The sequence below is a fragment of the Cryptomeria japonica genome, chromosome 3 (assembly GCF_030272615.1).
Source record: "Cryptomeria japonica chromosome 3, Sugi_1.0, whole genome shotgun sequence".
Classification (NCBI taxonomy): Eukaryota; Viridiplantae; Streptophyta; class Pinopsida; order Cupressales; family Cupressaceae; genus Cryptomeria; species Cryptomeria japonica.
The window spans coordinates 745,811,793-745,823,529 of NC_081407.1; the positions used below are offsets into that span (position 1 = coordinate 745,811,793).

The 11,737-nt window shown below is 35.2% G+C and overlaps 1 protein-coding gene across 1 annotated transcript; it reads right to left on the reverse strand.

Annotated features, from left to right (window-relative positions):
• Positions 1–5,451: 5,451 nt before the first annotated feature.
• LOC131042299 (leucine-rich repeat receptor-like tyrosine-protein kinase PXC3) lies at positions 5,452–8,236 on the reverse strand. The gene is made up of 4 exons (XM_059217668.1): positions 8,232–8,236; positions 7,154–7,752; positions 6,046–6,867; positions 5,452–5,810 (listed from the first exon to the last, which is right to left on the reverse strand). The coding sequence occupies exons 1-4, from the start codon at positions 8,234–8,236 to the stop codon at positions 5,452–5,454; spliced, it is 1,785 nt and encodes a 594-aa protein (XP_059073651.1).
• Positions 8,237–11,737: the final 3,501 nt, after the last annotated feature.

The window sequence follows — 11,737 nt, forward strand, 5'->3', positions numbered from 1 at the left end:
CAATAAACATTTCATTTCAACTCTTTGTTTTTAGTCTAGAGTATATAAGATGTTTGAGTGTGATACCTCAAGGTTGAGGTCATCTATAAGAGTCTCAACACATTAGACAACCTTTAGTGCCTCATGGGGATTAAAATGAGTCTTAATTGTTATTTACTTTAAATAAAGCTCATGCATATCATTGAGCTCAAAAGTGTGTTCACAAGGAGATGTTTGAGTTTTTTTTTTATATGTTTTTAGAAGTTGTGAAAGAAGTTTGAATCTATTTTGAAGGAAATAAATTGTAGAAATTAATTTAAATTAATCAATTTAAAATTTGATGATTATAGTAAATATTTATAAATTAGATGTTGTTAATGTTATGTCGAATTTAGTTATTATTATATATTTTTGGTCTAATAAATACATTAGAGTTAATATAATCTTAGAATCTTTTCTAATTTAATCTAGGGTGATGTAAGTTTGATTATGATTATCATGGTACTAAACTTCTACTTATAACTTCAATTTGTTTGAATGTTAAAGATGGTGTCTAGGGACACGATGGGGGGATTGTCAACTCAATAGGGAATATGCTCTACTTGTTCAACTCCCTTGATAGACTATGTTAATAGTCATAAGAAATATTGAAAATATTATTCACCTATCAGTATTATTTTTTCCTTTAAGAAATCAAAGTGTGGCCTAAATGTTCTTTTTATTCTCTTTTGTCTCAACTCTAGATAAATGACATGAAGTGCACATATACTATGACATAGCAACACATTATAAAAATGTGTGTCAAGTTGTCTCATAATCAATAGTAGAAAGGTGTAGGAATCTAAGAATTTTGATTTATAAGTTTAAATAAATATACACAACACATACAATGGAGATCGATGAAATAAAAAATAATAGAATTGTTTCTTATTGATTCAATCATTGGAATGTAATATTGTCTTCCACAACAATCTTACAACATGAGTCTTTGGCCTTCAATGATATATGGGCATGAATATGTGTGAACTACAAAATTCTCTAATGACATTGCAATACAAATCTTTTTTCTTTCATCAAAAAATCTAATTTACCTCTAATTTTGCATCCTTAATTTGCTAATTATGAATAATCATGAATGATTTATATTGGCCACAAGATGGTGCAAAACTCATTGCAAGATGAAATGTGTAGCCTTGAAATATGTGTAAGGAAATCTTATGAAATGAATGCAATAAGAATAATGGAATGGATCTTGATAGGGTCTATATCATGAACCTCTCTATGACCAATAAACTTAGACATGTAGCCAAGAATAACCACAAAGCTCATATAGTCACTACATAAGTGAATTGTTATATTTGAAACAAATCAACAAATGCAAGACCTAGAGGAAATGGGGGTTAAGTAGATTTCACAGAAATAAGGTGTTACAACATATCACAAAACTCTAAATGAAAGATATAATAAATGTATGACAAATAAGAACTGGAACTGAAGTGGAAATTAAAAAAAAATGCTAACCTAAAATGTAGGATAATTTGTGTTCACCAAAATGTAGTTTTTAAAACTAAATCTTTTACAAAAAAATTATCAAAACTAATAAATACATATAAACAATTAATCCATATTGATTTGGTAGCTAGATTAATAAATTAAAATGTGATTTTTAAAAATTCAATGGAATAGATAAAAGCACTTAAATTAGAAAATAATAATTAAGAATTAATGTTGACGCTACACATAATCCAGGCCATAGACCCAAATCTTAAAATACTGCAAATGATAGACATTACAAAAATAGACCCTGCTACAAGGGAGCAGACTATGCCCTCATATAAATAATCATATATAAGAAGCATATTCCCCTATGAACATCTTTATATACATGTATATCTGACGATATATATGACTACATAGTCTACAGCTACTGCAATAAGGTTAGTCTTATTTACATGTTTTCTAGCAGCAAATGGTAATCCTTCAAAAGGGTTTGTGTCTATTTTGGCTTCAAAATGATCGAATCTGTCAGACTACCAAGACGTGTTATGCGTTATCAGCCGTCGGATAGAAAATCTACAGTTGAAAATCACGACTAACATCACGTATTAGTTGCGCTGTACCACTTTTTGAAACCAGAATAGATGCGTCCCTCAAAAGGTACAGAGACAAACATCTCATTAATATTAACCCAATCTCAAACCATGGTAAAGCGATAGACATTATAAGAGTGACTGAAACCCTAGTTCAACCTGAAAAGTATGTATAACCAGAATAAACTCAAAGAAAAACAAGAACATGGAGATAAAAAGAACCCATATTGCTCTGGATTTCACCACTATATCAAAACCATAATTTTAAATTTACATAAGAGTAGTCCAGAAACATAGACCCTGTATTACAAAATCTTAACATAGCAGATTAAATCACAATTAAAATCCCTTTGAATCGAATCAACCAAAGTCTCTGTGTGAAAAGATCTGAAGTAGTACATAGCCCACTGCCAACTGTATAATCCAGTTAGAAACTAAACAAGGAAGTGAAGAAAAGTTACAAGAAACTTTAAGACCTTGTTAAGAGCTGCCCTCTGCACAGATGACCCATTACTTTTACTGTTGTCATCTGAAGGAGGTGGTGGTGGTGATGCCTTCTTTTTCCTTCCTCCTTTGCTTGGTGAACTGGGTGTAGAACTACTATAAGTAGAAGAAACCTGCCAAACAATTGTGACATTATTGGGCTTGCTGCTTATTCCCTTTTCTGTGGGACTTGTTATAAATTGGCAGGTCACCAAAGCAAAAACCATAATCAATACAATAATAAACAGATAACTGATTTCGGAAGAAGTCTGCATGCCTGCCATTCTCATGGCTTTCAATATGCTTGGCTGCTTTATGTTTTGGTGTGTGTTATAATTAACTGTTAGTAAAATGCAGAGTTATAATGCTGAGATTTGTTATCTCTTTGGAATGGAATAAAAGTGGGCCTGGTGATCAGATTGCAATAACTTTTAATAAAGTAAATAAAGTTGATTCCCCCCTCTCTTATGGGATAGCGCATATAAAGAAAGCATTAAATTGCGTACAACAAGATCAGGCATTGGATGTTTTCCTTTAAAACAGGGTTTAAACTTCTTAATCCAATTAAGTAGTTTTGTAATCAATTACTGTTTTCTTTTTAAAAGCTCATGGAATTATAAATAGGCCCCTCCATGTGAAATGCCTCAATATGATAAGACATCTTCTTCTTTTTGGTATATGTGCTTTTGATTTGGAGGTCGGAAGAATTGATAAATGAGTACATGTAAGGCTGTCACCTAAGTAGTCAGGAAACTTGTTAAAAGTATGGTCTTGATTTTTTTGAAAAAAAATAGAAAGATTCTTTTATAGTCTATGTTTAGCGGTCTGCATATAAGTCATTTGAACTTGTAACCTCTCTTTCAAGAGTACAAGTTTTTCACCATTAGGGATCTAAATGGTTGTGTTCCACGCTCCATTTTCAGATTGTACCTCCTTGTTTCATTTAATGGATGACTTGAGCAGCAAGATAATTGTTTTCACTTAAATTTCTACAATAATGCTATGTTGGTTTTGGTAGGCATTACATCTTTGAGATTGTTTCTTTACGTAAGTGTTTGTTTAAGTTCTTATACATTTTTTTAAAAAAATTCAAGTATTCTATATTAGTCTATAGAATTTGTCAGGGTCATTAGAAAAGATAAATGTATTGAATTAAATTAGGGGAGAGTAGTTAGTAAATGGGCATATATTCTAATAGTTGTTATGACTGTGTAGAGGAATCACTTCTTTTTTAATTTTTATTCATTATTCTTAAAGTTATGCATTAGTAGGGGAAAGGACCCAATAGTTGAGCGCGTTCCAACTCTTGTGATAGAAGTTGTTGATTTAATACCCCAATACTTGTTGATTTAATGTCCAACCTTTGTATAACATTGCATCAATAGTTGTATGATAAGTACCAATAATTGAATGAAATATACCATTTGTTATAAAAAGTAACCAATCATGTGATGCCACATCAGCTGCACAAGTATTGGGGCCCTTTTGCACACCTATTGGTCTCACATTTTTTTGGGGCTGTTTTGGACACCTTGGCAAAAAGCATGCTGATGTGGCATCATATTTGATGATGTGGCCCTGAAACCTTAGTTATAAGCAGGGGACTTGCCAAGTAAGCTGCTGTAAAAAAATCGGAGTGATTTGAAATTTCTACGTAAGATTTTGAGAAGCGCAAAGTTAGGGTGCACAACTACTAGGTCCTTTCCCCTAATCCTTATATGTCTACTTAAAACAAAAGAATATCAGTTATTACAAGTCACATCAAAGAAACAACCAATCATATGGTGACACAAAGGTGATTGATAATATGTGTCTTGATGCACATACTTCAGTTTAACTTTTTTATGGGGTGGTTCTAGACAACCCAGTGATCATTAATGTAGCTAAATTATTGGTACCTAGAATCCCTAATAATAATGTTAAATTCATAACTAACCTATAAAGATGTCCTTATTTTTTTACAAAAACTCGACTCACCATTTAAGAACTTAGAAAATGCAAAATTAGAATACATGACTACTAGATCATCTTCTCCCAAAAGAGAAAAAATATACTAATCATTTATGATCTCAAAGTCTTTTGTCAATGCATCGTTTTATATATTTGGATGGACTGATGTAAAGATATCTTTTCTAACACTTTTTTTCCAATAGAAGTGATTATCCATGGATTACTCTTTGATATTATTTTGCAGCACGCAACACTTGATAAAGTCTTGAAGGAGAATCACAACAATAATTCAGAGCTCCAAGACACAATTATCAAGAGTGCAGTCCCAGCTGACAGTTAAAGCTAAAGATCACAATGGGTCTCTACTTAAGATGTCTAATTAAATCACGGAAGAGCATGTGCTCTGTACTCTTGAAAAAAAATAAAAATTTCATCTTGCAACTTGTTTTTGCTCAAATCCATAGCTTTCAGCTGTCTTGCTAATGTAATACTCCTGTGTTGTTACTTTCAAGCTTTTTGACTTGGGAGTGCCTCCATAGACTCTTGTTTTCTATTGTATGTTCTTTTCCTTTTAATTAATATATACATTTTCGAGTAAAATTTAATAGCTCAGCTCATTGTAATTTATGCCTTTTAATTAATATGCTTTAAGTTGTTAACTAAATTTACAATTTCATCAATATTTAGTTTCATCGATAGAAAGAATAGAGGATTTCTAAGAACATATCCATAATCTAAGCTTAGACTCTTTCATAATATACAAGCTTTCAATCAAGGTCTGCACCTGCCTTCATTTATGCAAATCTTGGTGGATAGCATGGCCTACCTAACAAACCGCCAATTTCCCCAGTTGGATCACAACCTCATTCCTCATAAGCCCTTTATCTATTTAACTTTATGGTATGTGCATATGTCAATATCGCACATAAGGAACAGATTATTTTTTTAGTTAAGTTTGTGCTGAACCTTGAAGCATTCCCACTACAATTTTCATTTTAGGCCTGGCAGCTGGAGAAGTATCGATGCAGGCCAGAGCTATTCTTAGAACAGACATCATGCAATTCCTTTCTTGAAAGGAAGATTTAGTGACCCTTGGAGCAAGAATTTGTTCCCAATTCTCATTCCTCGAAGGAGTCCACTGTACCCACTGTGCAAGTACCATTCCATCTATTGTGGGAGGCCGCCCAGTCAACAGTTCCAGCAAAACAACACCGAAGCTGTAAACATTACAGGCAAGTGTTACTTTCATTGTGTAGGCACACTCAGGAGGGATGTATCCAATTGATCCAACAATTGCAGAGAGAAAACCTGCATTAGTTCTGGTAGGATGATCAGATATCAAGCAAAAGTCAATATCTGCTATTTATGGTTCTGTTGGAGATTTGAGCAGAATATTTTTGGAGTTGACATCAAGATGTATGATGGGTGGATGACGCTCATGCAGCTAGGCCAGACCTTGTGCAATACCTAGAGCAAGTTTGTAACGAGATGACCAATCTAAGGAAGATTCAGTAAGAAACTCTCTAAGGTTGCCTTTGTGAACATTCTTCATACAAAAGAATAGTCAAGTCATTCTTCAAAGCATATGCTAATGGCATCATAATGTTTGGGTGGCTTAATTTGCCCCGCTTCTGGAGCTCTGAACCAACTTTGTTGCAGCTCACTCCCTCTAAAGCTTCATCCATGATCCAATTGAATTCCTTTACAGTGTAGGCAGTTCCACAAGGCATCAGAACCTTGAAATATGTATGCAAATTGGTTTTCAGGATAACATTTGCAGGGTCCAATGTGGCTTTCAGGGCTTTTTCAAAATCAATGCTTTCCCTGTGTATACTCTGTGGATCGATAAGATGACACTGTATTATTGAAGGCTCTTGCTTTTCTGCTGTTTCATGCAGACATTTCAGGCTCTTGTATTTGTGTGACATCAAAGTGATTCCAATTGCAATCAAGGCAATAGTAGGCCCTGCGACAGCTACTGTAATGCCGTTAGCCTTATTTATATGTTTCCTAGCAGCAAACGATACTCCCTCAACAGGTACAGAGACAGATGTCTCATTAATGTTGATGACAGTGGCCTTGCAGAAATGTGGTAAGGTGCCTGTGAGCTGCTGATTGTATGAAACATCAAACCCTGCCAAACTTTGCATCTGTTCTAACGACTCAGGAATTTCTCCAGAGAACCTGTTATGTGAAAGATCAAAAGACACTAATCTGGTCAAATCAGAAAGTTTTACAGGAATTTTCCCTTCTAGAGAACCATGACTGCGATTCAAGGCAATTTGGAGGTTGGAACACAAGCCAATTTCTTTGGGTATTTCTCCACTAAGATTGTTGTAAGCCAAATTCACATCTCGCAAGTACACTAAATTTCCTATGCTACTGAAAAGCTATTGTTCTGGAGATGCAAGGATTGCAAGTTTTGCATCTTTAAAAATAATATGTCAGGAATGGTGGCTGAGAGGTGATTTGAACTCAGATCTAGAGAAGCCAAATTTTGGCAATTTGATTATGTCCTTGGAATTTTCCCATTCAAATAATTTTGTTGTAGATGTAGTCGCTGCAATACTCCAAGAGATCCAAGTTCAATAGGTATCTGCCCAGTTATTCTGTTTCTTGCAAGATTTAGCAAAGTGAGATTTTTCAGCTACCCAGCTCCTGTGGAATATCACCATGAAGAAGGTTGTCATCTGCTTCAAAATATTCCAACTCGGACAAGTGCCCAACTTTGGAACTGATGTTCCCAGCGAGTCTATTATTCGATACAATAATTTCCTTGGCATACTTGCATTTATAAATGCTTTCTGGAATTGTGCCCTCCAAATAATCATAAGAAAAGTCTATACTTAGCAATTGGGCATTAACAAAAAGTTCTCGGGGGATGTTGCCAACCAGTTTATTATTGCTCAGGTGCAGAGACCTGAGGGTAGGAATAGAACCCAAATCCTCTGGTATTGTTCCGCTGAGTTCATTATCATTAGCTATCAAGGCTTCCAAGTTCTTTAGCCTGGTGAATATCGCTGAATTGATTGGACCAGAGAACCTGTTGTCAGAAATCAGCAGATCAGTGAGATTGGGGAGAAAAAACTCAGGAATTGGCCCACTCAGATTGTTTTGGCTCAAGTCAAGATATCTCAGATGATCAAGACCATTAAATATCCACCCAGGGAGTTCACCAGACGCAAGGTTATGTGACAAATTAATCTCCTCCAATTCAGTGAGATGCCCAATAGATTGAATATTTATAGCCCTGAAAGAGTTGTAAGAAAAATTAAGAGATCGAAGATTGGAGAGCTTGATAATCCGTTCAAAAAGGTCTCCCCCAAGTCTGTTTCTGGATAAATCAAGGACACTCAATTTTTGGAAGTGGGCAAGAGAGGAGAGATTACCCAACAATAAATTGGAAGAGAGGTCCAAGTGAGTCAAATTGTTGCAACCAAACATATCAAGAGTCCTGAAAATAAGTTTCTGGCAAGGTCCAGCTGTTCAAGGTATATCAGCTGGCAAATCTCTTGGGGAATAGTCCCTTTCAAGTATTGGCCTGGTAGTGAAATTTGAGTGACATGGGCATCACTGCAAGTTACACCTTCCCAGGAACATGCATTGAGAGTTTGACAATCTAGATTCAACTGAGACCATATGGATTTTAAGGTTCTCAATTCTTGAGGATCCAAGCAAACAACAAGAAGGATGATATGGAAAATTGAAACTGAAATAATTGAAATGTACCTCATGTTATCTATCCCAAATGTAGAACAGAGGCTGGTTCACTGCTTAATTTTGGTTTTGATTTTGAGCTGGTGAAGGTGAGAAACTAAAGCCAGCATCTCATGCTAGGGTTTCAGGATCTAAGTTATGGAGATCCTGAAAAATTGGAGCGCATACTTCTTAGCACTCGACTTTACCTTGGCTTTAAGAAAGTATACTGTATAACAACCAATTCAAACAGAGGAACCATGCCAATCTTGCAAAGCTAAGGCTTTATTTTTTCAAAGAAGATGAGACCAGCAATCTTGGTAACTGAAGTGTTGCAGCTAATTCAAACAGAGGAACCACCCCAACCTTGGAAAGCCTATTAGTCTCACCATATGTATTTACAATTGAAACTAAAACATCAAAATGCAATTAATGGGTTGATGAAACAATTTACAGTGTCAAACATTAAATCCATAAATCCTCCGACAGAATTTGTCAATAAAATTATCCTTGACGTATGAATGCCCCAGAACAGTGGATCACAATGCTTCAAAAGCTTCTAGATATCATATATGCGAAAAAATGGGTTTTACTTTTTAAGACTCTTAGACATTTTCTCTGCTGGAAGTTCAGATTTTTATTGATTGAAGCAAAGTTTGACAGTAGAACGACAAGAATTCAAATAACCCACCTAAAAGAGATTGAAGATCGCGCCAAATACTGAAGCCAATCTTTATACATAAATAATTTATGCTAAACTTGGCATAATTTTTGAATATTTTGGCTATTTTTTCTCTGGAGTTCTTGCTGCAGTTGTTTCTTTCTAACCTGGTGACGAATCCATGGATTAAAAAACAATCTACCAGGACTGGAAATTGATGGTAAGTGGATTAACATTGTGTATGGAGAAGATTCAGTAGTTTTGCATCTTCGCTTCATGTAAAATTATAGATAGTGAAATGGGCATAAGCTTTTTTATAGCCGTTTATTTGGCAAATTTATGCTTAAACTTAAGGTTTTAGGATTATAACATTAAATGTGATGTAGTTAATAAGTCTCATAAAAGATGTTGAAAATAACATGTTTTTAATTATTAATTTATGATAGACAATTGTTACATCTCATCAATTGGTATCAATAATTGAAGATTATTTTTCTCTAGACATTCAAATCATAATTTTGAAGTATAAATAGACTCTTAAATATGTAAATATAGAACTATTAAATTAAACACAATAATATTATATGCTAGTGTAGATATCTTTTTTTTTTTTATCGGTAAGAGGCCGAGGCCAAGAATTTTATAAATTATTTTGAAGTTTACATTACTCCACTCGTGCGGGCGCCAGTAGGAAAGAGTGGAGGCGAGAAAACCTCTGGCCTTGCCCGGGACCATAGTCTAGCTAGTCCTGACTTAATATACACTAATTCCAGATTTTTATATAGAAGCAAATGAGGAGGACGCCAATCATATACTCCTTAACTGTCCCTTTGCTCATCAATGTTGGATTTGGTTCACTAATAAACTTGAATGGTCTGCAGCCTTTCCCAACACCATCTTAGGGATGCTCATGGCCTGGCCTCTCCTTAGGCGTGGTTGTCTATTTGAAGGTTTATGGAGAGCTCTTCCATCATCCATAATGTGGGAACTTTGGAAAGAGAGAAATAGGCATCTCTTTCAGAATGAAAAACTAGATGTCCTAAGAATCATCAATAAGATAGAGTCAGTCGTCACTAAGCTTGTGAACAATAGACTTACCTCAAGCTCACTTAAAAATGCCTCTATATCTTATTGGGATGAAAAGATGAAAAAACGATGGAAGGGCTTGTCCTTTCCTCCCTTTGTAGGAGTAAGCCATATGGCCAACCTCCGATCAAGGGCGACATGCAGATGGCAGCCCCCTGGTGAAGGGTGGATGAAGCTAAACTTTGATGGGGCTGCCCGAGGCAACCCAGGGCAAGCCAGGATTGGATGCGTTGTTCATAATTGGGAAGGCAAAGAAATAGCATCCCTTGCCTCTCCGGTTGGCATCAACACAAACAACTGGGTGGAACTGATGGCCCTGGTGGAAGGCTAGCTCTTATGCAGGAAACTTGAAGTTAAATTCTTAGATATTGAGGGAGATTCGGCTATAATTGTCAATGCTCTAAGGAAAGGGAGCATGCCTAATTGGAAACTTAATACCTTGCTGTCAAAGGCTATAGACTTATGCAAAGGTTTTGATAGGTTTACAGTTAATCATGTCTATAGGGAAGGCAATAAAAGGGCGGATGAGCTAGCCAACTTGGGCGCTGATGGCATCAAGCTCCTTTCTATGCCAACCTAAGACCAGGTCCTCTTCATTGCCCCAGTATCCGTCCTCATACCTTCCGACCTCGAATTAGCTCCCTATTTTAACCTTCCCTTGAACCTTGCAGTTCATTCAGTCATATACTCATAGAAGTATTTTCAAATTTGTGCTATCCCACACTTCAGCTTAGGCAGCGAGGCTTAACCCCCTTATTTCATCTTAATCTTTCCTCTCCATCCAGTTAGTATCCCCACCTTAAAGATCGCGAAGAGACCCCTCTTTTAAACACCCCTATACCCATATTTGGTTGTTGTCATCTAGATCCTCCTCAAGCTAGCCTTCCATCCAGTCATGCTATAGGCATATATTTATATCTACATACACAAACAAATCTTGCACTCCTGCAACCTAGAACCCTTGTAGAACTATCTAGGACAGAATAGCTCCCCCTCCACAGATACTCATATTATTAGTCTCCTATCAGATAATCATTAATCTTATATATATATATATATATATATATATATAAGGAGATTTGGTGCGATCTCAAACTTTCTCTAATATATATATATGGGTGTATGTATATACATGGGTGTAAATATATTTGGATGGATATATGTGTGTGTGTATATATATACACATACACAAACACATACATACATTCATACATACATACACACACATATATATACAATCATATGTAGGTATGTATGGATGTATGTATGTATGAACGTATGTATATACATATATACACATATATATCTCTTCAGATATATATCTCAAGGATATATATATATATATATATATATTTATTTATTTAGATATAGATTTATATATATATATACATATATTTTCAAGCATATATATATCTGGGCAGGTTCGGATCCTTGCAGGCTTATCTTTAGATTGAGAGTCATTTCTATTTGCTCAAATCCTCTAAGTCACTTATCCATATATTCTCAAAGCCTTGTTTAGATATTCAATTATTTATTTAACCTTCTAGGAATATCTCCTCTTACCTCTCACCTTCATTCAGATAGGTTTTAAAGATTCATACAGATACTTTGTGATTTATCTGACCTCATTTTCCCCTTCATACTTGGCTACACCTAAATGTAGCCTTATATTGTCCCGCTGCCCTGTCTAGATAAGCTTGAGGACTAGCAGGAGACTAAACCATACATCAATAAGTTTAGGTTTAGAAACATGATTTCATATTTTATCGAAGTATGCGACATGGATATAAAA